Source organism: Dromaius novaehollandiae, chromosome 8 (genome assembly GCF_036370855.1).
Source record: "Dromaius novaehollandiae isolate bDroNov1 chromosome 8, bDroNov1.hap1, whole genome shotgun sequence".
NCBI classification, from domain to species: domain Eukaryota; kingdom Metazoa; phylum Chordata; class Aves; order Casuariiformes; family Dromaiidae; genus Dromaius; species Dromaius novaehollandiae.
In genome coordinates, this window is record NC_088105.1 from 41,587,349 (window position 1) to 41,613,536 (window position 26,188).

Sequence of the window (26,188 nt, forward strand, 5' to 3'; positions counted from 1 at the left end):
CAGTTTGCCAAAATTCATAAACAGACACAGGAAAAATACTGTGGACTATGGATTTGCTACATAGCTTAGCAATGAGGTACTTTTTTCTAAACAGGTGGGATTTTACATTTTGAATTTCCAAATGAAAATAAGATTTTATCTAAAGTTTGAGCGCATCACCCAGGGACTATTGGGTACTGTACTCATCATCCTGCTCCAGTGTTCTTCTCCCAGTCATTGCCTTCAAAAATTTAATTTTAAGCACATGTAAAAAGCTGTCAGATTTTATTTTCAGCCCATCAGATTTAAGGATTTATTTCACTGTCTTGTTAGTATGTGTGAAATACAAAAGTAATGATACAACTTTCAGGCGAGTAGTTTGGATAGGATATGAATTAATTGGTGGTTTTGTTTTGTTTCTTTAACAACTTCAGTTTTGGCATGTGTAATCAATGGCATTAAGCCACGTGTGCAGCACAACAGTGACACCCAGAGGCCAGGCAAGGCAACCAGAGCTCCTTTTCGCAACACAGTTTGAATTTGGATCAGCTAAAGTCAATTTTCATTGCAAAAGCAAATTTCAGAAGCAGTTGCTAATCACAGAATTTAAGTAGTTTCCACTTAGAAAGAAAACCTTTGGAAATAAATCCTCTTAATGGACAATTCAAGCAGATATTCTAGAACTGAATCTACATTTCATTGTACACAGAATTGACATGGCCCTTGTAAGGCTTTTTCTGCAGCACTACCAACCAAGCCACAGCCCTGCAGCACAAGAGGCTTCATCTTTGTAAATTGGGGCCTTTTTTGTCTCTTTGCTAGCACATGTGGCTCTACTCGGAAACCCTGGTCAGAACAAACACTCTTATCGGTTGTTTTTTACTTGTGAGTACTGTATCCAGTTCAAAACCAACAGCTTACTTTATTAAAAATTTTACCATTTTATAAGAGACATGTTTAATTATGATGGAGATGGCTGTATTGTAATTAATATTTTGAGATAATTGTGATTTTGAGCTTAAATTATATACAGAAAATGGTCATTTTTGTATGTGTTAAAAGATTGCTATATTACAAATGACTAACTGTACTTTTCAGTTTAATTACAGTATTAATGTAAATAAAGCTGAATGAAGAAATATTTACTACTTTATTAACATAGATTGTGAATGTACTTAATGTTTTTTGCAGTATAAGGACTTACTGAACTTGAAAGCTGCTTCATTTTATGTGCAAAAAGGTACTTCAAAATTATATTTTAAATCTATTGATTCAGTGAAATCAATTATATTGTTAGTTAATTTGCACATGCAGGTCGTATCCTTCCAGTTTTCTTTCATGTATGACACTAATCCGTAAGGTGCATATTGTGTTTAGAATGCATTTTGCAGATGCTTCTGTACATAAAACAAATACAGGGACTAAAACAATGCTGTGCAGTGTATAGCAGAGCCATTTTTCGGCTTTGGTGTACCCAACTTTTTCAGTATTTAAAAAGTGTTTTGAATAACATTAAAAAGTCTCTTTATTGTATAAATAATAAAATGCCACCTTATTGTAATTCATTTTGTCATCTTTTACTATTGGAAAGGATCTGAGTTTTCTAAAAACTGTTCTGTAAGTTATGGAAAATGAGATGTTATCTACCCCTCTCTCTGAAACTGTTCCAGATACCTGATAATTATACCTTTACCATCACTGACTTCTTTTTAAGCTTCACAAACATGTGCTCTATCTACTGACAAACAAAGCAGTATGCGAGAGAGAGACTCGTTGTAGTTGCCAGGTAAGTCAGAAAGACTTGAAACCTGAGCAACTCCACTTGTTCTGCATTAACTTCTGGTGAGACACCAAACATGAAAATGAGGTGACTGCAAGCACATGAAGACAAACTTAGCCTTTGCAGCTCTAGGACTGTGGAGTGCTACAAGTGTCCGATGTAAGAGGAGGAAACAAAGGGAAGGGTCACAGGGAGGCAAGCAGCAGCAGCTCAATAACCCAAGTAACTACAGAACATCTCTTGACTGTTGTTCAAATCCAAACAGGAACAACTTCAGTTTGTCATTCTTTCTGCACAAATGCTCTCTTGTGTGTGTTTAATGGGAAAGTCTTTACCTCCTTCCCTTCCTCCCCACCCCCAAGAGTCTCCCACTTTCTAGACCCCATTAAATACCAGGCATGCAGCGCTCCGATGTCTCTAGCTGTACCGGCCAGGTCCAGGGGTCACAGTCCAAGGCCGCTGCAAGTACACCAAACATCCTCACGCTTGCTGAAAGGTGCTCACTAAATCTGAAGATCCTGGGGATGAGTGAGTGTATTTTAATGTTAATTTTGGATATATTCAAACATTAGAAAGCTTTAAGTTTGAACTGTATTAAATTTTGCCCTGACACAGAAAGGACAGGCAAAGAAAAAAAATGCTTTCATTCCACATATTTTACCTTATGAACACATACCACAGAAAGGATACCCACTGGAGGTCAGCCTGGCCATTTTCATATGGAGAATGGAAGAGTGAGATATTATTTCTGTTCCTAAAGCTTAGCAAAGATGTCATATAGTTAAAAGCTTTTTTTTTTTTTTTTAATGGAGATTACAGAGAAGAAAACAGCTTGCAATTAGAAGTAGCAGTCATATATAGGGACAGCATTAAATTTTTGTTTGCTGGCACCCCAGGACAGTGAAGAAAATATATGACACAGCTCAGGTACCAGAAACAATGCAAATACATCAGCAAGGCATCCTGCCTCGCCAAACAGATCCTACTTCTCAGTGTTGCTTTTTAAGCCAGGCATAGCACTTCACCACATGAACTCCATCCACAGCGGTTCAGCTGTGAGAACAGTGAACTGTTTTCAGTAGACATATGGATGTATCAAGTGTGGTTCAGAGGAGGAAAAAAATGGAAATCAGTATGGAATCAGCCTCAATTTTAGTTCTAATTCATAGGCCTGTAATAGTCCAACAAAGAAGCAATGTACCAGCAGTCACATAGCAAGTAACATCAAGCAGCTTCTCCTTTTAAATTATTCATATCCATGAAACATTATTAATAATAAAGATATCACTTCCAGGATGTGGAAGTGTGTTTAAATACAAAGTAAAAAACATCTAAAAGTATTGGCTAGAAAACTAATTATATCATATTCTAAACTATTAAAATAAAACTAAAAACATACATCCAACAGGAAATATTTATTGTTTCAGTGCAGCTACTAACATCAACCACATTTTGATTACTTTTACATAAGCCATGCATGCAGTCTGTAGTACGTTTCATGCTATACTTGCACCATAACCATGCAGTTTAAGGTTTTTGGGTGATAAAAGGCTTGAAACCTTACAGATTATGTAATAAGTATTTATAAAACAGGCATACAAAAAAATCAAGAAGTTAATTTCTGCCTTATGTTCAAATACTTTGGTGTTTACAAGTCTTTTTAAAAAATTAGCTTAATTGTAGAAAAACATTGTCATTATTACTGAAGCCAGCCTTCAACATAATCCTTTATTACGAAAAGTGTAAACAAATATATTGTGTCTTTTTAAAACACACTGTTCAAACATGCAACCTTGGGGGAAAAAATATTTCATGGGTGAGTTCCTTTTTAACATACAAATTATAAACGCTGTTATAAATGCTTTATGGCAGCGGCCAGATTAACAGATAGTTGGTAAACAAGGAGGAAGGCAGTTTAATTATACTGCATTTGGTCAGAGAGGGTAATTGATTCACCAGCCTAACAGGGAAACAAACTATTGTATTAAGTAGGAATTCGGCTTCTTAGATATTCTAGCACCGCAGCTGTTCCCTTTGCCAAAATGGCTGCTCGGGGAATACGGAATGGATTTCCTTCTAGCAGAAGTGTCCTAGAAAAACAGAGATGTTGAAGTCATTTTTATGAAGGTTTATCCTTGTACCAACACATTCACACACCATCTATCCATTGAAAATCCTTTGAAATTCATGAGTAATTTCTCTTCTGTTCTTCCAAAAGAATTTTAGCTTCTGCTATCCTAATTCACACTAACCTATCTCCTTTAGAGACGTCTGAATTTTAATCCATGCTAATAAATCTGTAGTCATATAGTACTGTAGATACAAAATACACACATACCCTACTTCAGTAAGCCTCTGCCAGAGACAGAGCAGGAAAAAGAACTTCTGAAACATAAATGGCACAAAAAATGGGATAAAATATGTTAAATTACAACCCTCCACTTTCTAGCTCAGCTGCTAGCCCACTCTTCCTGGGTATGCATAAACCTCTGTGGGGTTTTTCTGCTTGCATGTTTTTGGTTTTTTGAAGTCCCTCAAAATTAGATTCCTATTCACCTACAATATTTCTGTTTTGCTGAACTAACTTAACCTGCAAAAGCTAGTTTTTAACCATGTATGCTCTGGGACATATTCTACTGGAGCATAAACATCCCACTGAGGATAAGATAATTCTAAATTAACAAATGTTAAGAGGTCACGACAAGCCCCAGAGGGCAGACAGAGAACTTCTGTTTACTGAGGAACAGCTGCAGCAATTCAAGACCTCACTCCTGGCTAGTTGTCTGCTCTGCCTTGCTGCCAAAGGTCACCACTTTTACCTCAGAAAATCGACACACTGCGACACATGGCTGCAGCCCCATCACAGTCCAGTGTCTCACCACAAACGCATCTGTATGCGCTAGCCAGGCTGACACGCTACAGCAGCTCACTGCAGACACCTGTGTGCAGAACACGCGTATCGGTAACCTCCAGCTGACAGCAGTGATTCACAGGCAGGGACGGCAATTTCTTAAACTGCTACTTGAAGATTTTCCAGACCTAGTCCATTAGACTGCTGTGATAAAGATAGTCTTAAGACGTGATCGAAAGTATACAAAATGACAACACTAGTCATTATACACATGCTAAATATCTTGGCTAGCAATCAATGAATGCAAGGTGAAAAAGTGTAGGAGAAGACATGGCTGGCAGAGCACTAGCAAGGGCAAGAGGGGAATCTCAAAAGAATAACCAGAGGCCCAGGAGCTGCTCCTGCCACTGTGGCCTGCTGTCTTAGGGGTGGGTGTCCTTGGGAACCAAAATGCCTCACTAAAGCTCTGCAGCAAGATCCCGCTGCCAGCTGCCTCCTGAAGTATTCCTAAGGGGAATTACAAGGGGAAAACCACACTAACCACTAACTGGTTATCTCTGACAAGATGGATTAGTTACGGTGTAACTGTCTTCCTTAAGGTGTATTATCTAAAGATACTTACACGGTCATGTCTCTTTATACATCATTATGTCATCATTACCTAGAGGATGTTATCCTGTCCCTTTTTCATAACCATTCAAGTTACACACACAGGTAAGGAGCTAAATGTTTACTGACAGAAGTATGGCTCACTTCGCTGACAAATCATGCTCGCCTACAGGTACACCTGCAGTACATATGAACATACAGAAAAGCACCTGAACAAGACCACTTATTTCTAGATAAAAATCCTTGTAACAGCAATCAAGGCAGACAATGTACCTGGCTTGGACCATAATATTAAACTTATACAAAATCCACATTCCCTTTCAGTTCTATTTTGCATACTTTCTTAGGCATGCTACCATTTTTCTTAATTTTTATTTTCTCATCCATAGCCAGTACACAGTGAGCATACATAGCTGATAAGGTACCCAGAGAGGTGATCCTTCAAAGCCACTGAAAACTCAGCAATGATCATATGATATATTCTCCAAATGCAGATTACCTCAAGATATTAAATGCTATCATGCAACCCAGTCTTCCAGTGATAAATATATTTGCCTAATTTTGTTAGACTCCAAGTTCCTCATGACTTTTCTAGTCTTTATTAATGAAAATAGTGTCATCTTCAAATTATACCACTTCTACTCTTCACTTTCTCCTGAGCTTTAACATGGCCAATCGCAGTGTAAAATCTTTAAAAAATTTAGTAACTTCAGTTGCTAACTTTTTAGCAAATCAATTTTGGCAAGGAACCAGAAAAAAGGCCAAAAAAAAGAGGCAGTTATTCTTAATACTGAGGCTCCATATCCTATGAAATAACTCCTACAGTAAAGAGAAAAAAGCAAATTAAGAGGAAGCTAAATTAGGAAACACATAGCTCTCAGAAAATTCAAAATTAAAGCTGGACTGTTTGCAAAATTTGACCCTTACAGTTAAATTCTGCTTTTGGGAGCACTTACTTACATAAATAGCTGGGCACACAGCTTTCAAATTCCATTTCTATATTAATCTATATTTATAGAATAAATTTTCACAAAATCATGAAAGAACTTTGCCAATTCCCTAAAAATCCTGGGAAGCTATGGAAGAAATTGCATGGTTTTACAAATGATAAAGACACACATTTTATGAATTTAGACCTACAAGCATGTATCTTGCCAATTTGTATTTTCCCCTCTGACAAAATAGGCCTTGAAGAAAGCAGAGTCAGAACATATTTTTATCAAACAGGTTACTGCTTAAAATACACACCTCAGAGTTTCACAGTTTCCAAGCTCTGGTGGCACCTGGAGGAGGTCGTTGTTCTGAAGGTCCAGTGTTCCAAGCTTGTCCATCTTCTGTAATTGCAGAGGATCTATGGACCCAACCTGATTGTTACTGAGCAAGATAGTCTCCAGTGCGAGGACGCGATAAAGGACGCTGGGAAACACTTTAAATCTTCAAAAAGAAGGCAAATAAGTGAGAGTCAGAAATACGGCATACAAAAAATTAACAGCCTTCAAAATGAAAGAGGTTTTTAGGGCTGTTGATTTAAACTTTTGTTTGTTTAAATACACCACTCTGAAAGGAGAAAGCATTGATTATTTTACCTTGCACATAGTGAAAAAGCTGGACAGAATAGTGACAACTCAGCACCTAGAACAGAGAACTCTAGTCCAGCAGCATTCATTTTACAGAACTGTAGATGACAATTAAATAAGACTATTTCCAACTAGTAGCTATTGTAAACATTTACTGCATCCAAAATTCAAAAAAAATGAAAAAATCAGAATATTTTAACCAGTGTTTATGTTTAAAAAGCATCCAGTATTAAAATGTTGACTGTCCAAAGTATTTAAAAAAAAAAAAAGTAGAACTTTCAGTACTTTTGATTTTCCAGCATTGTATGTTCCTTACGGTAAAAGCTAAGTACTGCAGCTCTGAGCTCTACCTACAAATGTACTACATCATATTACTAAAAAATTCCAGAAACACTCATTTACAAGATATATATAGGTTCTCCTGTCTTTGTAGCATAACACAGTCATATATTCACAATTTGGAAAAAATATAAAAATCACCACAAAATATTTGTCAACTTGTTTTCATTAAATAGGACAGAACTTTAGTTTTAAAAAGTATTTTCTCTTTAAATATTAATACAGGAAACACCTTCAACATTGCACTTAAAAGGGATCTTCTGAGTCATAAACCATAAAATACAGTAACATGCAGCTTCTGTGTCACACAGAACACGTCTTGCTGGGCTAGTAAAAGGGACGTTTTTCTTACTCTGTAGAATTTGATTCATCTTTTCTTGCTAGAAAAAATACAGATGTGTCAGAGTTCATCATGGCTCTGAGCTATGTTTTCCTGCTTTCGTTCATCATGTTCATTCTAGACCTTTCTTGACAATTTTTCCAGATTCACTGGACAAGAGTATCCTGAAGAGACACTTCAAGAGAGCAGGAATTTGTCACTCACTACATTTGTCACTTTGTTTCTGCAGAAAAAGGCATGTAAACTCTCTCCAAAGTTGAATCCAGAACCTAAGAGCAGCCTTCTCAAAGTAGAATTGTACTCACCACCTTTTTAAAAAAAAAAAAAAAAGAAATAAAGGAAGAGGAGTCCTGCCTTTTTCTAAACAAATAGATCAGTGCTTAGACTACTCATCTAGGAAGTGGCAGACTTCGGATTCAGTGCTCTCAGAATGAACAAGCCCCAACTCAACTCTTGAACTTTCTACGTGGACAGCTGTGTAGGGGACTCAGAGGTTCTTAAGCCTCCTAGGCATTTTAAAAGAATCGATCACTGATAAAGTGGAGATGGGTTACACAGGTCCCCCTTCCAACCTGCTCAGGAGCCACTGGTACTGCATATGGGGGAGGAGGCCATTTTGCACTAACACAATACCCTTCTTCCTTTTCACCCCCTGAACTCATTTTATAAGAATAAACCCTACCCTATTTTTTCCAAAGAAAGGCAACTGTTTATCTTCAGCACAAGGTTTTGGGGAGCATATCCCATGTGATACGTTCAGCACAAAAGCAGCCACAAAGCCCCAGTGAGGAAGCACACTATCCTAAACATTTATTTAACACCAAGCAGCTGTATGCCGTTTAGTCTGGCTCATGACTATTCTGAATCCATTAGATGCACTTACTTTATACATTTTCTCCATTAAGTCCCAGGGGCAAGTCACAGAATGCAGACATTGCCATGCCTAACCTTCAGGCACAGAACTCTTATTGGGTCTGTCCTGGCCTGAAGAAGCTTCCACACTGAACGTGCATTCTTGTGCATGGCACTTGCAATGTGTACCACTGATTTCCCAGGGAAGTCTGGGTACTTCACATCCTACTGGCCATTGGATAGGGAAAGAAAACAAATGTCTTATTCTGTATTGAATCACAGTCATCAGAATCCCTGAAGTACTGTTCATGTTAGTGCTGGATGTGCCAAGACTAATTTGAAGCATATTTAAGCATCCTGACATATGTGCTTGGTGAAAGAAACAGGAAGCATACATGGGAGACTTTTCTTTTAAAATGGAGCTTTATAAAAAGAGTTGAAGATCTTCATGAATGCATGAAGTTTATTAGCAAAGGGACATGAGACCAAGAGTAACTGTTCTCTCTTCACTGTTTCAGAAGAATGGAACTGTAATCTGTATGTTTTAGAATACATTGTTTTATGTACAGTAATACGAACAGACTTCTGAAAGAAGGAGCTGCCCCCATTAAGTTTTGCCTAGAAGTAGTAAGAGCAAACTAAACTTAAAAAATGAGCCATAACTAATACAGATGAGAGATGCAAAGTCATGAGGAGTTAAAATAACGTTATAGTTGGTAGATTAGGTTTGGAAAAACCTAATTTTTTTCCTATGGAAAATCTAAACGGTATCATTAGAATTTTGTTTAAGTTGGTGGCAAAACGCCCATTGTCTTCCATAAGACCAGGATTTCACAAAAAGCATCCAGGAAGGAAATGGGGTAAATGGAGACAATAGACTCAGTCACAGTATGATATACTCAAAAACAACCACAGGTCCTCTAAAATCACAGGCACAAAGTATTTGTTTGAGCAAAACTTATTCCCTCCAACATAAATAGGAGAATATGCCAACTGCTTGGAAACAAAACTTGAACTGCGACAGCAACAGACTCAGCAGTGTAAAGAAGGGAGAACAATGGCCAATTGTTTTCCTGTATACGTAAGAAATGCCCTCCTGAGTCAAATCAATGGTCCTTCTAGCCCAGAATTGTGTCTCACTGCTGCAAGCAAAAGCAGTAAGAGATGCTATTCAGCATCACCAGATGCTACTTAAACCTCACCACTTACCGCAGTTCATTGCCGTCATATTCTTCCAGCATCCAGAACTGCTGTATTACGGATGTTAAAGGGTACATACCTGACCAATCCTGCTGGTATCCATTTTTGTATATATTGTTCACAGTACTGTTTAATACCTTTTTGATTCAGTTGGTACTATCTCTCTCCAAAACTTCTTGTGGTGGCAAGTTCCAAAAATACATTACACATTGTGCAAAGCAGTACATTCTCTAACTCTTTTAAGCTGATCATACATTTGATCAAGCGTGTCCTCATTCTTATATCACAGGCATATCATGTTGAATTTGGCCCAGTCCTTTTTATATTATAAAAAGCCTAAAGAGTTACTTACCTATTAAAGGAAAGATTTATTATTTGCAGTCTTGTCAGTGTCTCCATTTCCTCAGGTAAAGATGTCAAAAAATTATTTCTGTGTATCAAACGAAGACAAACAATAATTATTAAATTTTAACAAGTGTTAATTAAGAATTCGTGGTGAAAGAATATGCATATTTACCAGTACTGATATGCTGTCTTAAACCAGCAAACTGCTTCATAAATGGGTCGAGATCATGCTCAAGTTTAGATGCTTGCTGCTGCAAACCATGTTTGCATTCTGATTTCTGCCAGTAAGTAGGATTAAAAGTTTGTTCTCTAAAGACATCCAAATATTTCAGTGTCATAACAACTCCAGAAACATGCTTGACAATATTTTCAACACAGAATGAAGAGAAGTCAAACTTTTAATCAAATTCGGAATACTTGTTCACACACATACATATGTCCACATCTGTGTATGAATTATGCTACACAGATACCCCCGCCCCCCGCCAAGGGACTTTAGGAGATCAAAGAACACAAGGAACAAACAGCTTCATGATAGCATGTAAAGAACCAGTACTCCCCCCAACCTGTCGGATAGGACATACAAGACAAATACTGTACAAATTCATCTCCATTGCAGAATCTTGCCTTTTTTTTTTTTAAGAAATAAATTTAAAAGTAGTATAATTGAAGGCATTAGTTATCAACCTTCTACCCTATTAGTTTGTTCATGGTTTTCCTTGAAGAAGTTTCTGTTCCTTCTTTCTCCCTATTGTCCCAGAAACATATTCAGCTCGTTGGATTTTAGAAGGAAGTTAATGAAACTGCCTGGATGTTGGTGCCAACCTGAACCAGTAGGATAACTCTACACCTCTTTAAAATTCATTTAGCCTAATGCCCAGTTGCTGTGACAAACGGGTTTATGGCTACTGTTTCCAGTGTTTTTCCACAATACCAAGACATCCAGAAACTTTTTAAATACAATGAGGACAGGCGTTTGTAAGGTCAAACAAGACATTTCTTGGGTGTGGTACAAAGCTGTTACAGGAAAATAAAGATCACTCACTAAAAGAGACCCAGTCTTGCACACGAATTCTTGCTCACTAAGATATTCAGCCTTATCCTCTCACCAACCTCATCTTACCAACCATTTCTGCAGTCTTCAGCCTAACCCCTCCATCAGCAGCACATATGTTACAGGCAGCTTAATTTAAACCAAGCCAAAGCAAAAAATTCTTTGCAACTGTGCCTTGCTACTTTTCATTTTGTGAGGCACCCAAGATAATAACTGCTAGTGAGCTAATCCTGATGGCTAAGCAAATGCAATGAATATTTTTCAGAAGTTAGGGAAAGTAGAACGACAGTAAGGAACTTAATAAAACTACTGCAAATAAAAGTACCTATAGACAGCTCCTGCCTCATGCAGCACACCAGGACTGCTCTCATTGATACTACTTCCTGGATACCCTCCAGGTTTGGGGGTTTTTTGCATCCACTTAACATCTCTGAGAACCTTTTTATGACTGGGGCAAGATTCTTCATCTCATCATCTTAGAACTTGTCTACTTTTTTTCTTTTTAAACCAATGCCTAGATCTAGGCCACTTGCCATTTCAGATCTGCCAGTCATTCAGATCTGCCAGTCATTCAACTGACAAGGAGGCATTTAGAGAAATGAAAAATTATTTCAGTACTGCTATACTGCAGTAACAGATGGCTGGTTTAAAAAGGCACGGAAATAAATTACTCAGAAAGGAAGTCCAACACACGACACAAACCTGATATCCAAATGTGTCAACTTATGAAGCATGCAAAGCTCCAAGGAAATAGATGAGAGTTTATTGAAGCCAAGGTTGACATCACAAACCCAGTCTTTCAGCTCCACAATCCTGCAACGCAGTATGAATATACTTTTATTATGTAAGTATGTTTGCATTATATTTTCTAAGCTATTGAAAAAAATCTGCTTTATGCTAGAAATTTATAAACCAAGGACATTGTGTTGATGTTTCAAAAGTGATTTTGTGAAGATAATGGAAACGAAACTTGTGAAAGCACACTGTCCTGGAGTTTTATGCTTGGTGCAGAGACAAAGCTCAGAGTCATTTTTCTAAAGCTGCTGTCACTGACTGCGAGAGTAAGTTTTACTATGAAAACCTGTTCACTTAAATGCCATTAAGAGATATTTCAGAAGCTATGGAACAAATGATCATCACTGTCATCTCCTGCCCTGTACATGTTTTACCGAAATACTCTATCCATGTGACTCCATGTGATTCTTTAATACAGACATTTAATTTATACACGCTGATTACAGCTGAGCACTATAAAAACGTGAAAGCATGGCCATTGTTCACAAGAGTTAAAACAGATCTGAGCTCATGTACACAATTTCTACTCAGGCAAGATTCCCAAATTAAAGCAATATAAGGTTCTGTCTGAATAAGAACTGCAAAGACACCCAAGGGGGTACACCAGGCTGTTGTCCTAGGTAAGAGAATTTCCATTAGATCTTTCCCATATCAAGCAGAGTATCCTCATCACTCAAAATTCTTCTTCTCTCAAGATCCATAAATATTAAGTCATGTGGTACTCTGTGCAGCAGGTTCAGATTCTTAACTCCTTATTGCATGAACTCTATCCTCTTCTCTTCTCATAAGCAAACTCAAAGGTGTTTAGATATATTAAACATGAATTTTAAGAATGGCTTCCATGCATGAAAGTGTTTTCTTCTCCTACAGTATAAGCTGCTCTAATAAAAATATTTTTTTCCTTAAAAATCAGTTTTGATGATTTTCTTAAGCTACCAGAGATGTAATAACACTCCTCATTACACAAAAAGACTATTTATTCTCATTAGTATCAGGAAAAAGCTTTTCCTTGACTGTGGATGAAGAATCAAATACAGTAATATCAAATGCTACTTGAAGGTACACCAAATGTTTTAAGAAAAAAAGGCATGGAAATTATTCAGGCTTACTTTTCAAAAAAGCTATCTGAAGAAACTGAATTTAAACAAGACCTTGACTATAGTATCATCTAATGAAGTACTGAATACACACAGATTATCTTCATATGGGAAAACACTGTGTAGAGAAGATAATAAACAATACTACGTTGTAGTTAAGTACAGCACTTCATTATTACGTGAAGTCACACTAGAGTCTCCCCTTATTCGTTTCGATGATGCTTAGCAAAGCAAGATGAAAAACACGTAATGAAAGCAACACTCAGTACAGACGAGCTTCCTTTAACTAAAACCTCCATCTTACAATCAATGGACCCACCTGCATGCCACTTATACTAGAAGTGCAAGTTTTATTCAGCATCTTAATTTTACTTTCATTTTATCTTTCTCTCTCCAAAATACATATACGCATATATGTGCATAGGTAGATATAAAATACCACACATATATAAAATACATACACACAGTTAAATATATCAGGATAAAGTGCAAGTATGCCTGATTAGAAAAAACAAGGTGTTGAAGGACAAAAGTACAAAAAAAAGTAACAGATAAAGAATGATCTCTACAGTGGAACAGCTAGTACCTTGCAGGAATTTCATTCAGCTGATTTTTGCTGAAGTTGACAGCGGTGACAGGATTGCTTCTGACTGCATCAAACATTTCATCAGGAATCACAGCTGCCTGTTTCTCACTAAACAATGAAAAGCATTTAGCAGAGTAACATGAACAAGTTAGTCATTTCCTATTTATTAACAAGAACTTTCCATCTTTTAGAAAAACAGGAGCAGTAGAATACCTATATTATATAAAATCTACAATTTGAAGTCCTTGAACAACTGTTAATCAGAAAGCTACGAATCACTGTGCCATGTTACATGGAACGTAGGCAGTAACACCATTTCATGCCAGCAACCTGTTCTGTTGTCTAGCTTAAAAATCAGTAAAAGCTGAATTACATCATTTTCTCAGCAAATGGTCCGTACAGAATTTACGCAATAAGTGTTGCAAGAGTGTCAATAAACAAGTTTTCCCTCCTCAACTTAGAAACATCCCCAGCATAGCAACGTGGTCATGGTTTAACTCAGATTACTAATGAACTTGCAGCTTCTGAAGGTTTGTGGAAACTAAAACTATTCTAGCTCTTTCCATCAGAATAAGGTCCTCTCCGCGTGCTACTTCTGTCCATGACTGTGTGCATTTCACCTGACACTTCTCACCAAATATGGGTTTTTTTTCCTCCTTTCCCAACCTAATAAGTTACATTTTTGGTTTCATTTAAGAATTAACTGAAGAGATACTTGCCTACAGCAATGAGATGTTTTGAGACTTAACAATAATTTCTAAAGACAGTTAAGATGTACTTAAGATGTACTAAAAGCACCTGAAGTAATAAGTATTTCAGCAAGTTAAAAGGAATGTTACTGTGGAATAGTTGATAAGACAAAGAAATGAAAATCCAGGAGAAACACTGACTGCAATTCAAACCTGCCTGTTCCTAAGTACACAAGTTAGAGTGAAAAACGTGCAAGTGTAGCCAGATTTTCAAATAGTTTATATATATCATGAAGTCAAAAATAAAGAAAGCAAAAACTAAAAATAAACTATTACAGCTTTAGAAATACATACTATTTCAAAACACATACCTATATTCCAATAATTTTAGTGAAGTTATGGCATGCATGTTTATCCTTGACTCACTTGGAAGAGTCATGGCTGTCACAGCAGGCTCTTCATTTGGGCTAGTTACATCATCTAGAGATAATATACATACACAGTCACACAAACAGCTGTGGAGTTCCAGATGTTTTAGATTGAGAGCTTCATTGTCCCTAGTCACTTGCCATCATCCTTTTTAACTCTTCCTGTATTCTGGTTTGATTGCATATAACTTGATTCAGATTAATTTCAACAATTTTCTAGTAAGGGTTTTTTGTAGTGTTAGATTTTGGGTTGGTGTTCTTTTGTTTTTGTTTTTTTAAACTTGGATCATTTTGACAAAATAGGTCAGGAAACAATACGTGTTATGCTAGTAGAGATGTGGAGCCTCTGAGGGGTAAGGAGACAAACTGAAAAAGAGAGCAGTGATGAACAGGAAAGATGGGCTAGAAGCGATGATCCAGATCATCTATATCCAGAACAGCAAAACTGACTACAACTATAGTTAAAACATTAATATTTTTTGTAACTTCCTAATGCCCTTCTCTATAGGGTTCCTTTTGATTATTATCTACAGTGTTTGTGAAAAAGTTTTTGGGCTTAAAGGGCTATTTTGAATGTATGAGCTTAATAAATGCAGCAGATTAGAAGCATTGGTTCTGCACATCAGAGCTGTGCCATCAAACCCTAGGGATTCACACATGCATAATTAGGGTGAAGCTTAGCTAGAAGTCCAAACATATGATAAATCTAACTTCCACTAAAAGTAGTGGAACAAACTCGATAGAATTTCAGCAGTGTTCATGAGAAACAGTCTAGCAACAGCTACATCTAACAAAAACTAGTCATCCTTTTACTAAGAATAGTCAAAAACAAGGTTCAAGAGGCCTCTTCTCAATTTAAACCTCTACAGGAAGAGGACTGCTACTGCTATTCACTTACCTCCCTCTTAGATGTCATAGTAACAGGTACAATAAAATGATAAAATACTCCTGTACGTGCAAGACATTAGCTAATCTTATTATCCACAACTATATTAACTATTACAGTTCACAGGTTGAGCTTCTGAGTATATACTCTACCATCCAATTAATATTTACGAAGTTAATAATAACATGTTAGATTTGCTTTGAACACAACATTTTGAAAGCCAAGCAACCTTATAGTGACTTAATACTGCCATCTTCTGGTAGGAGATAAAACCTATTAACAAAAGGAAGAAATTTCATACATTTTCATTAAAAGTTGCCTACATGTATTATCAAGGCCTCTTCTACATTAGAGGTTAAATATTTTTCGCCATTTAAGTGCAGTATAATCATTCCCATATTACATTTAATGACCAGTGACCTCAGTAATTTTGCCTACTTCACACTTCTCAAAAGTTAACAAAGATGAAGATTTCTAAAGCTGATAAAGTGAAGTCCTGTTCTGAAAAGATTAAGGCTCCTCGACATGCAAGTTAAAGATTCTGACAGCCTGCTTCCTATATAAACAGAAAATACAAAGCCTGAACACCATTAATTTGCTTAGAAAATGCAGAACAAAATGAAAAGCCAACTACCAAAATATCTCAGTGAATTAGAAGCCCAGGTATCAATCTGGAGAGTGATTTGGGTGCAAAAAGCAACTAGCAACTTTTCATACCTTTTTTTAGTATTATCAATTCATTTAACAAAGTAGTGTATTCCGTTATGGAAAAATGATACACAATAATCTATGTTTTTTAATCCACACACAAAGTCCAAAGGAGGATTCTGCAAAAACATACAGCAGTTGTCGAGAGAAGCAACATTTCACCTGATTTTCTGCTTTAAGACTTTTTTATTATATCTATAGGGAATGTTGGGATAGAGACTTTTAAAGTCTCTAAATGGTAGACAGACCAATTCTAATAGGCTAGGATTAGAATTATGTTTTAAAAGATTGGTTACTTTCTCCTGAAAGACTTCTTATATTCTTAGTCAGCTTAGAAGTAGACTTCATGGCTTCACTAAGACTTTAAGGCAGACTTATTCATGCATATACTTGTTAGGAATCACAGGTCTATAGTGCCCATGTTATTACATGAATAATACATAATACCTCTGCAAAATCTCATCTATTTTTCCATACTGCGACCAAGCCAGCAGACAGATGGCAAGCTTAAAAGGAATTCCTGACGTAAGCCTCCCATTAAGTTGGGAGGGGAGGAATAAAAAGCAAGCTATTTGACTTCCTCATACAAAATGTATAAAGGGTTAGAGGAAAATATATAAGATTATCTTCCTAAACCATAGTCCTCCATAATGAATGTTTGTTATTTGGTATCATCTACGGGAATAAGGAAAGGAAACTGCACAGAAATGTAAGAGCAAACAACTGAGTAAAGAAAACACTATTATTGCAGGATAACTAGGGGGAAATTAATTAAAAACAGCTACCCTGGGTAAGTTCTAATTAGTTTTAATTTCATAAAAGGTTCTCTTTAAAAAATGCAATACAATAGAGTAATATACCTTGGATTTTGCTTCTTAGGTATTTCAGAAGTTCTTGGGTTCCTTTCTTAAAAAAAGAAAAAATAAAGGTGAAACAAGCATTTGCGAGCCAGTATTTATATAGCTGTTTTAGCAAGGAAGAATGACAAACATCAGTTGTGTAGGTGGAGCTCATTGCACTGCTGACTATAAAAGCTACCTAACACTTCCTGTAGAAAAACCCTCTTTGCAGTATCTTATAAATTTGCTTATGTGCAATTTTATCTGTTTATTCCAGGTGAAATTTTCCATGCCATGTCAGGCACCAGGAGCTGCTTTAGGCTCCACATTATTAATTCTTTATCTAAAATTTCATCCAGTTCCAAGAACAAGGAGAAATGATCAAATGAAATGAATTATCTCTTTTAAAATGTCTAGCACAATTAAGCTTTGGAGAAGAAACTTCAAGTTTGTCAAAGAGGGTGACTGTTCAAGATTTCAATAACTTTGCATCCAAGTTTGGCCAAATTATAATATTTGGAAAAAACACTGCAGTTTACATAAGTTACATGAGTTTTTAACAGCTGAATTCTCCAAAGATTTGATTTTCAGTCCTCTCACAGCAACTCAATATTGGCCAAACACCACAGTTACCATCTGCATAATCTCTGAATAATCAAGCATAATCCTAGCCACTCCATTTGTTTTGGAAGCTAGGCTTTCCTTATGATTTCATGTGCTCCTCTTTGTTGTTGTAAAACCATGGACTGAACTAAAGCACTGAGTATGTGCTACTGTTTTTAATTCTAACTGACATCTACATTACATAGAAGAAGAGACTGACTGATCTGAATGCTGAAGGGAGAAAGAAAATGTGGACATGGGAAAGGAACAAACTAGCACAAGGAATCTGGTGAGACTGGACAGCAAAAACTGAAGATAAAATACTGAGAAAGAGAGGCTGGAGGGAACTGGGACTGACTGCAGGCACAGGTAGGGCTGGCGGGAGCTGAGCAGAGCAAGAGGGGAACCAATACAGAGGAAGCTAGGGACTTTTAAGGGAAATGTGGAGGTCAAACAGAAAGCTGAGTTACAGTCACCTGGCTTGCATGGAGCAGAAGGTAGACAATAAGCTGAAGATCAGCAGACAAGTAGCAACAGGTTATACAAAGAGATGAGAAAAATAAAGGGAGAGTGGGGTGGAAAAGGAAGACTACGGTTCAACAAAAGATGACTAGAGCTTTGTCAAGGAACAAGGAAACACACAGAAGACATGAATGGAATTGGGACTACAATGAGAAGCCTGGAGAGTAAGAAGAAACGAGACAGAACAGGGACCTACAAAAAGGGGATCTGTGCCTGCTAGACTATACCCCTCCCCTCAAGTCCTTGCAATTCCGTAGTCTCATCATTCACTTGCTGCCAGCAAGTATCTGAAGAACCTACAAGATTTGTCAGTTACTCCATTAAATCAAGTGGAAAAAAAATCCAGACAGTGCATGTAAAATTTCAATTATATAGATTTCCAGTGTTGGTAATGGATCAAAAAGTATAAAATGCCATAATAGAATTCTCATACCTCTGGTTTGCTGTAAAATACATAAGAAATATATACAATGAGTTACACACATGTATGCTCTTACACTTGAAAGAAAATGAAATCTTCAGAAGTCATGGAATACCAGACCTTAAGTAGTGAGGCAATCCTAGCTAAGTCTCCTTTGCATGTATATTGTGGCATAGGCTTGAACTCCATGATCACGCATAACTTCCATCCACTGAACGAACCCCTATTAATTAACTTAGTGCATACAATGCTCCCTTAATCAGCAGTTATGTGAGTTTCTCTCCTCTTATTTTTGACATGCTGCTGTGTATTACAAAATTTAATTTGGGGTCTTCAGTATTTCTTATTTTTAGAGAATTCAAGTGCTTCAAAAACATTTATTTTATAGCACTGGCAAAAGCAGCACAAAAAGAAGGAAGTAATGTATACCACCAACAAAAAGAAGGGCCTGCTGGGAAGCAGAACGGAAAGGAAGTCTGTAGCAGCAGTAGCTCCCACACTCCAGCCTCCCTGATGCCCTAAATACTTGTTTTCTCATATATAACCCACACCTTCACTTTGCTAGTTATCTAAAGAGAGAACACAGATTATCTGAGGTGTAGGTTATCCTTACGAAAATGTGGTACACCATATTGTCATTCCTCAAAACACATCTGGCATCAAATACTCTTTGGAAATTGAATCCTAGATCCTTAATTCACACAAGCAGAAAATGAAAAACAGAAATCCATGCTCATCTAGGAAAAGTTTAATTTAAAGTACTAGCCTAGCATCACAATTGATTGCAACTGCAGCGGGATTATAACCCTGTTTCCCAAGGCAGCAGCCAGCTGCCTTATCCTTTATTCTTCAGACATCCCTTACTTCATTTGAAATATATATTACAACATATACAACATATGTAACAAATCAGAAAGAGGTCCTATAAGCAACAACCTCCTTTATTCCACACCGTCTTGATTTTATGCATTGCATCATACTTGAGTGGAAAGAGTTCCTGAATCACAGTACATGCCAGAGACAGATTAAAGTTGCACAGGGCACTTGAAATCTAGACATTGCTATTTTTTTTTTTTAAATGTTTGGCTTCACGATTTGAATAATGTAAATATACAACATAACCAAACTTAATATATAGTCTAGATGTGCTTACTTGCAGAAGGTCTCTTCGAATGGCTCTCAGAGGATTTCCCTCTAATGCCAAGAATTTCAACTGAGGCAGGTTCCCCAATGTATACGGCAATCTGCAAATGGAAGCAGCTCATTTCAGTGCAACTTCAAAACAAATTCTGAAGAATTAGCAATAGTTTTTCAGATGGCCTGATATTATGTTTAAGAAAAGCACAATTGGATCATAACATTTAGATGAAACAGAAAGGCTTCTTTTATCGAGTTATTTTTAATTATATTTTAGAAACTGCAATACATCAACTATAGAATTATTAGTAAATTATTACTGTTTCAAGGAAATATGGATGTCATTAGCTATGCCTCAACACAGATATATGCAGTTTTTAATATTACCTACTGATATCATTGTTGGCTAGATCAAGTCGTTCCAACTTCTGAAGCACAGTAATTTCATCAGGAACTGATTTTATTTTGTTATCTCTAAGTTCCAATACAGAGAGAGAATTCAGGTGCTTAAGATTCTCAGCATTTAAAATTTCAATCTGATTTTCACCAGCATGTAATTCCTATAGAAACAAAGATCACCCACAATTACATTACTTTGGTAAAGTTATTCTATAACTTATAAATCTCCTGAATCACAACGCTGGCAAAAACATATGATGACATGGAAAAAATACAGAATTTGATTCCCATTCATCTACATATGAAAAACAAAAGCCTCCAAAGATTCAGATATGAGTCTGAACTTAGTTTTCCTGAAACCATCATAGAATCCACAGCTTTGAGTTTGATTTCCATCTAGGAATCAATCTGCTACATATCTCTCTTTGCTCAGGGAAGTTTCTTAAACTCCAAACTACAGGAAGCTGAGAGGGCAGCTCTCCATCTCTCTACTGGAAGTGTTTCACTTACAATGGAAGAACTGAGTGGTTCCTTGGACCAAAAAGAGCACACGCATGCTGCTGGAGACACTAAGTCACAGAACTTCACACTCCAGCAGGATTTTTTTTTTTTTTAAGATGGAAAAAAAAAAATAGCTTGGATTTTAACTGCTGAGTTCGGAGTTACATAGCTTTGGTACCTGCATTCTTTGATGGATTTAGTCACCACCATGATATAAGCATTCAGTTGACCCAACTGTTTTCCTATTAATCGAGTAACAAATTTCTAATGTCCTGAGGAACAGATGATTTTCAATTTTAAGCATATCATGAAATTAGGCTACAAAATATTTGAAGATGAGATTACGTTAAAAGAAAAAAATATTTTCTCTGCAGTTGCAATGAAAAACAACAATGAACAAAGTAAACATATCCAAGTAATGCTTCTAGAGATAAAAAATGCTGCAGACAATATAACATCCAGGCACTCCTCTTCTTCATACTTTTTTTTTTTTTTTTTTAATTTCCCAGCTCTGAAAAGTAAGTACTGCTACAAGTTTGTCTTCCAAATGACATTAAGCTTAATCAGTAGGAACAGCAAAAGTAATTGCAGATGATCTATAATAAACATAATTGTGCACACAGAATTATTAACTACTGATCACAGCAATTCACCATATTTTGTGTTTAAAGTAACAGCTATTATAAAAAAAGTTCACTGCAGATACATTTACAGCACAGTTTCACTCAATATTATTCACATCTTAGAAGTAAATTTCTTTCGCTTACCATTTTGTTTTTTCTCTCCCCAGTAATTTCAAGCATTTCCTATTCATGCATAATTTTCCACTCAAAATATGTACTGAAGAAAATTGTCCAATTGGTTATTGCACAGTCTTAAGGCTACTGACTTCTAAGCAGAACAATATTAATCCTTACATTTCTCCAATTACTTCTTGTGTCCCATTTATCTAGAAATACCAATACACTGTCTCAAATCTTACCTTCAGTAATTTGCATGAAGGAAATTCTGGTAAGTAACATAACTTATTTTTTCTCAGATAAAGTTGTTCCAAAGATGCCATACTCGCCAACTCAGAAGGCACAGTTTCCAGGCAGTTTTTAGTACAATCCAGTTGTCTTAAGCCTATTGAAATATGGGTGTGAGAAAAAGTAAACAAAAAACGTCTTCTACAGAATTGTAACTATGCTATTTTTAAAATAAACATAACCTTTGCCCATCAGAATTTCATAAGAAATCAAACCAGTTAGCATCAGCATTTGTGAAAGCCAGACGTCTGCTCAGACTTTTCATCTATACTTCATAAGACATTCTGGAATGCCTTTGACGACACTACCCAATACCAGTACTGTGAAATACAGGAGTGAGCAGGAAAGGACAGGCCTACTGTCATACACAATTTCAAAAATTTCTGCAGATAATTTCTGTACTACTTAAAAAAATCCAGCAGTCCATCTGTTCTTGTAGATCAGCCACAGCAATTAAAATGTTTCGTTTAAACAATAATAAGTTTAATACTCAATATTATCCAAATCTTTAGAAGTAAACTTCTTTTGCTCACCATTTTACGTTTCTTTCTCTCCCCAGTAATTTCAAGTATCTCCTATTTATGCATAATTTTCCACTCAAAATTGCAGTCTTAAGGCTACTGACTTCTAAGCAGAACAATATTAATCCTTACATTTCTCCAATTACTTCTTGTGCCCCATTTATCTAGAAATACCAACCCTAAAAGGACCCATGTTTGCTATACAGTGGCCATGAGCTGGTTTTTTAATTATTTTTATTAATTCTGAACTCGTATTTCTGAGAATTTATTAACTCTTTAAGAACACACTTTCTTAATGCTGAATAATACGCAACGTATTTCTGAACATGACTACAGAATTAACTGTATGACATTTCATAATCTGAGGAAACTAATTTACTTTTCATTGCACTGATATCTGCAGGCAGGTTCCTGAGCTGATTATAAGCCACGCTGAGTCGTACTAAATTAATGAGCAAAGCAAAACTTCTTGGAATGTCTGTAAGATGGTTGTTGGAAAGATCCTGAAGATTAAAAAAAAAAGAGAGAGAGAGAGAAAGAGGTTAGAAATAGAGATGTTTAAAATATCCCATGAGTACTGCTACTGCAAAGTTAATTAGTGGCAGAACATTAAAATTAGATGGCTGGCTGACATACTCAAGATCTTCCCTGTTAGAAACATGAATGGGAGAGACAAATCTCTCATGACTGATAGATCACAAGGGATTTGATTTTTCTTCAAATATTTGGCAAACCAAAAGGAAAACTTGGCTTCAAACAAAAAAACCCTGTAATATCTGATAAGCTACATAAGTCATTAAGCATATTCATAAAGTTCTGCCATCTAAGCTACACTTTTTTAAACTACCAGTAGCAAAACATGCATAAATCAGCCTTTCTGAACAAATAAATATTTTTAAAGAGCTGTAATTTACTAATTCTTCTAAATTGACAAGCTGTCCGAATCCATCCGGCAGATGACTCAGCTCATTGTGATGAAGAAGAAGGCTCTTCAAATGTGTCAGCTGCATCAACTCTTCTGGGATAGTTTTAAGTTTGTTGTGGCTAGTATTAAAACATGGAAAACAAAAGGAAAAATCAATTAAGTAGTTTTAAAAACTCAACCTGCATATAGAACATTTTTGTTATATGTTATGCCATTCTAACTAGGGCTATGATACTAGTGACCAGCAGGACTATCTTAGCCATGCATGACCCCTTGAAGCCCATACTCTACAGACCCTAGAGTAAGTATGAAGTACATCCAGTATCAGATACACTGGATATTTTGTGTTGGTGCAGAACAGCTATCAATTACATCTGCAGTGGAACACGCTCCTGCAAAACATTTTCACACTGCAGCATCTACACAGCCACAAAAATTAACAATTTCAAACAAAAATTAAGATTTTCAAAGTATTAATACTCTCTAGTTAAAAACAATCTGAAATTAAAGTATCCTTTCTGAAAGACAATTTTAATACATTTCAATTGCTCATTCACACCTTGAAAGTCACTACAGTATTTTCCATACTTTCATTTTGTATCACGTACTTACCTGACATCAAGTTTCTGAAGATTTTCTAAGTGTCCTAAAGCAGAAGGAAGAGATGTCAACTGATTATCATGTACCTAGAAAATAAAGTTTTTAAAATACAGTTACTAATTTGTACCTTGCAGTGGTATTCTCTCCCACCCAAGAAGCAAATCAAGCTAAACTAATATACAGAATAATTTTGTACACAGGTGACAGCTGTACACATGCCTCTGCAATTATTAACAGCAGCATTGCAACTGTCAATCTGGCAAAAGTTCACTTAATTGATAGTAAGTGCTGAGAGATGAGGAGGTTAGAAATGAATGGTGGGGAGAAAAAGTGCAGGAAAGGAGGCTGCATCCTATAGTAACTCTTCTTTCAGTATCCATGATAAAGTCTCCTACAACTTTCTATAAAACAAAACCCACCATCAGCATAAAAACTGATTAGGGTGTTCTGTAAAAATCCCTAGTTTACCCTGAAAATACACCAGTGCCACTTCTACACATTCACCAATGTAGGAAATGGAAAAGAAAGATCTGAGACTGTTTTCCCACCTCCCACAGAAAGAGTACAGTCTTCTTATAATGGGATCATTGTACTTACATCCAGCACAGTGAGAGAAGGGAGAAGTTTGACATCCTCTGAAAGACACTGCAGTTTGTTTGAGGCTAAAATCAGCTTAGTCAGATCTACTTGCTCCCACCAGCGATCCGCAGCACCAAAAGAGAGATTTTGATGAGCCTCTTCTGGAGTATCCAGATTTATCCGCCATACACGTTGAGGTACTATGTGCACAAGCATACACAAATCAACTAGATATTTCTGGTATTTACTATTGAACCTCCCCTGTCATAGTGCTTTTTGTATATACATATGCATATATATAGTTAACTATTTTTTCTAGAGACGATTTTCCCAGATTTGTCAACTACAAGCTGATGGAAATTTGCCAGCAACAGCAAAACAAGGTGTAAGCTGATGGCAGAAAATATTCATTGTTATTTTTTTGTCCTGACCAGATCACATTTCCAAGGACAGAACCAAAGAACATCAAAAGCATGTAGCCCACTGAACCAGTCAAGCACCTGCAAACATGGCATCTATTCCCTTAACTGAAGAGTCTCTTGATTTTTAGGACAGCTCATGGAACTGCCAAGTGCCACAGCTTGGTGAAGTGATGGATGGGTTAATTCGGGCTAGGAGCAACCCCAGGATCTCTTTCTTTTGGCAGTCCCATCCCGGTTCAGAGGCTGGAGGGGAGGGCTGTGCTGCACCCGGGAGGTTCAGTGGCCTTGGAGAGCCTGGGCCACACGGCCGACCCACGCTGCTGCAGCCTCCCCACCCGCCTTGTACTGCCCACGCGGCCTGGGTGCTCGTCACCCAAAGCCTCCGTCGCTCCAGGACACCCCCTGGGCACCACGGGGACGGGAGAGCACCGCGGCCTCCTCGGTTGCCTCCCCCGGGGACGCAGCCCCCCTCCTCCCGCGGAGGGGAGCGGCTCCCGGCTCTCACCCTCGCTGAGGCTCCGGCCCGACAGGTTTAACTGCCCGCTCTTCCGGGCCGCCCGGATCAGCCCCTGCGGCACGGCGGAGCCCGGCTCCCCCTCCGGCCGCCTGAAGCCGGCGCGGGGGTCGCCCGCCCGCGCTCTCCGCGCCGCCGCCATCCCGCGCCGCCGCCGCCCCGCCCCGCCCCGCGCCGCCGGCAGAGTGGGCGGAGCCCGCCCCGCCCCGCCGCCGGGCTCCGCGGCGCCCGCCGGGAGGGCGGCAGCAGCGCGCGGCGCCGCCATTTGCCGCCCGGCGCTGCGGGGTGGGAGCTGCGCGGGCGAAATGGTGCCGCCGCCCCCGCAGCCGGCAGGGCGAAATGGCGGTGACCCCCCCCCCCCCCCCGGCTCCCTCCCCGGGACTCACCCAGCGCCTCCGGCCCGAAGGGCGCCGGCCCGGCCTTCGGCACCTCTTTCCTTCACGAGGAAGCCGCCTCCGGGTCCCCCTAAAAATCAACGGCAAGACTGTTACTTTTGGGCAAGACAGAAACAACCATTTCTGTACAGATTTCGGTCACCAACTGAACTTTTTTTTTTTTTTTTTTTTAAACAGTTCAGCTTAGCTTGAAATTTAAGCTATAACTTCTCCCAACAAATGGAAATCCTGTGCTCTTCAGCAGCAGCGCTTCCCTTGTTTTCCCTGAAGGGCATTTGGGATATTTGCTGAATGAACACGTACAAGTTTTGAATTGCGACACCTCGCGAATGAAGCAAGACTAGAAATTGTATTTCACCACAGAACTCAAAACATAAAAGTATTACTAATTATTACAAAAGCAGACTCAGCAATAGATGAGGTGCAACTGTGCATACTGTATTACTCAGAGCTCATTTCCCTCCCTTCCTCTCTCCCATTTCTTTTTACTAAAGCCTTCACCTTTGTCATAAAGGACTGACAATTATTTTCACTGAATATATGAGATATTTGCAGTTCGAATCCAGACCAAATAGCCTGGAAAAATATTTTAAATATACAAAGTATGCCAAATAGAAAGCTATTTTCATTTAAGCTTTAGTCTAGAGTTTGCAAAGTAAATCAAAAT

At 37.7% G+C, this 26,188-nt stretch overlaps 1 protein-coding gene across 1 annotated transcript; it reads right to left on the bottom strand.

Moving 5' to 3' along the window:
- Positions 1-3,155: 3,155 nt before the first annotated feature.
- Positions 3,156-25,320, bottom strand: LRRC40 (leucine rich repeat containing 40). The gene is made up of 15 exons (XM_026098520.2): positions 25,118-25,320; positions 24,209-24,390; positions 23,624-23,697; positions 23,001-23,130; positions 22,466-22,589; positions 21,520-21,662; positions 20,025-20,197; positions 19,654-19,744; positions 16,976-17,021; positions 14,465-14,573; positions 13,405-13,512; positions 11,629-11,739; positions 9,880-9,957; positions 6,468-6,653; positions 3,156-3,849 (listed from the first exon to the last, which is right to left on the bottom strand). Exons 1-15 carry the CDS (start codon positions 25,266-25,268, stop codon positions 3,744-3,746), a joined length of 1,812 nt encoding a protein of 603 aa, XP_025954305.1. The 5' UTR covers positions 25,269-25,320; the 3' UTR covers positions 3,156-3,743.
- Positions 25,321-26,188: the final 868 nt, after the last annotated feature.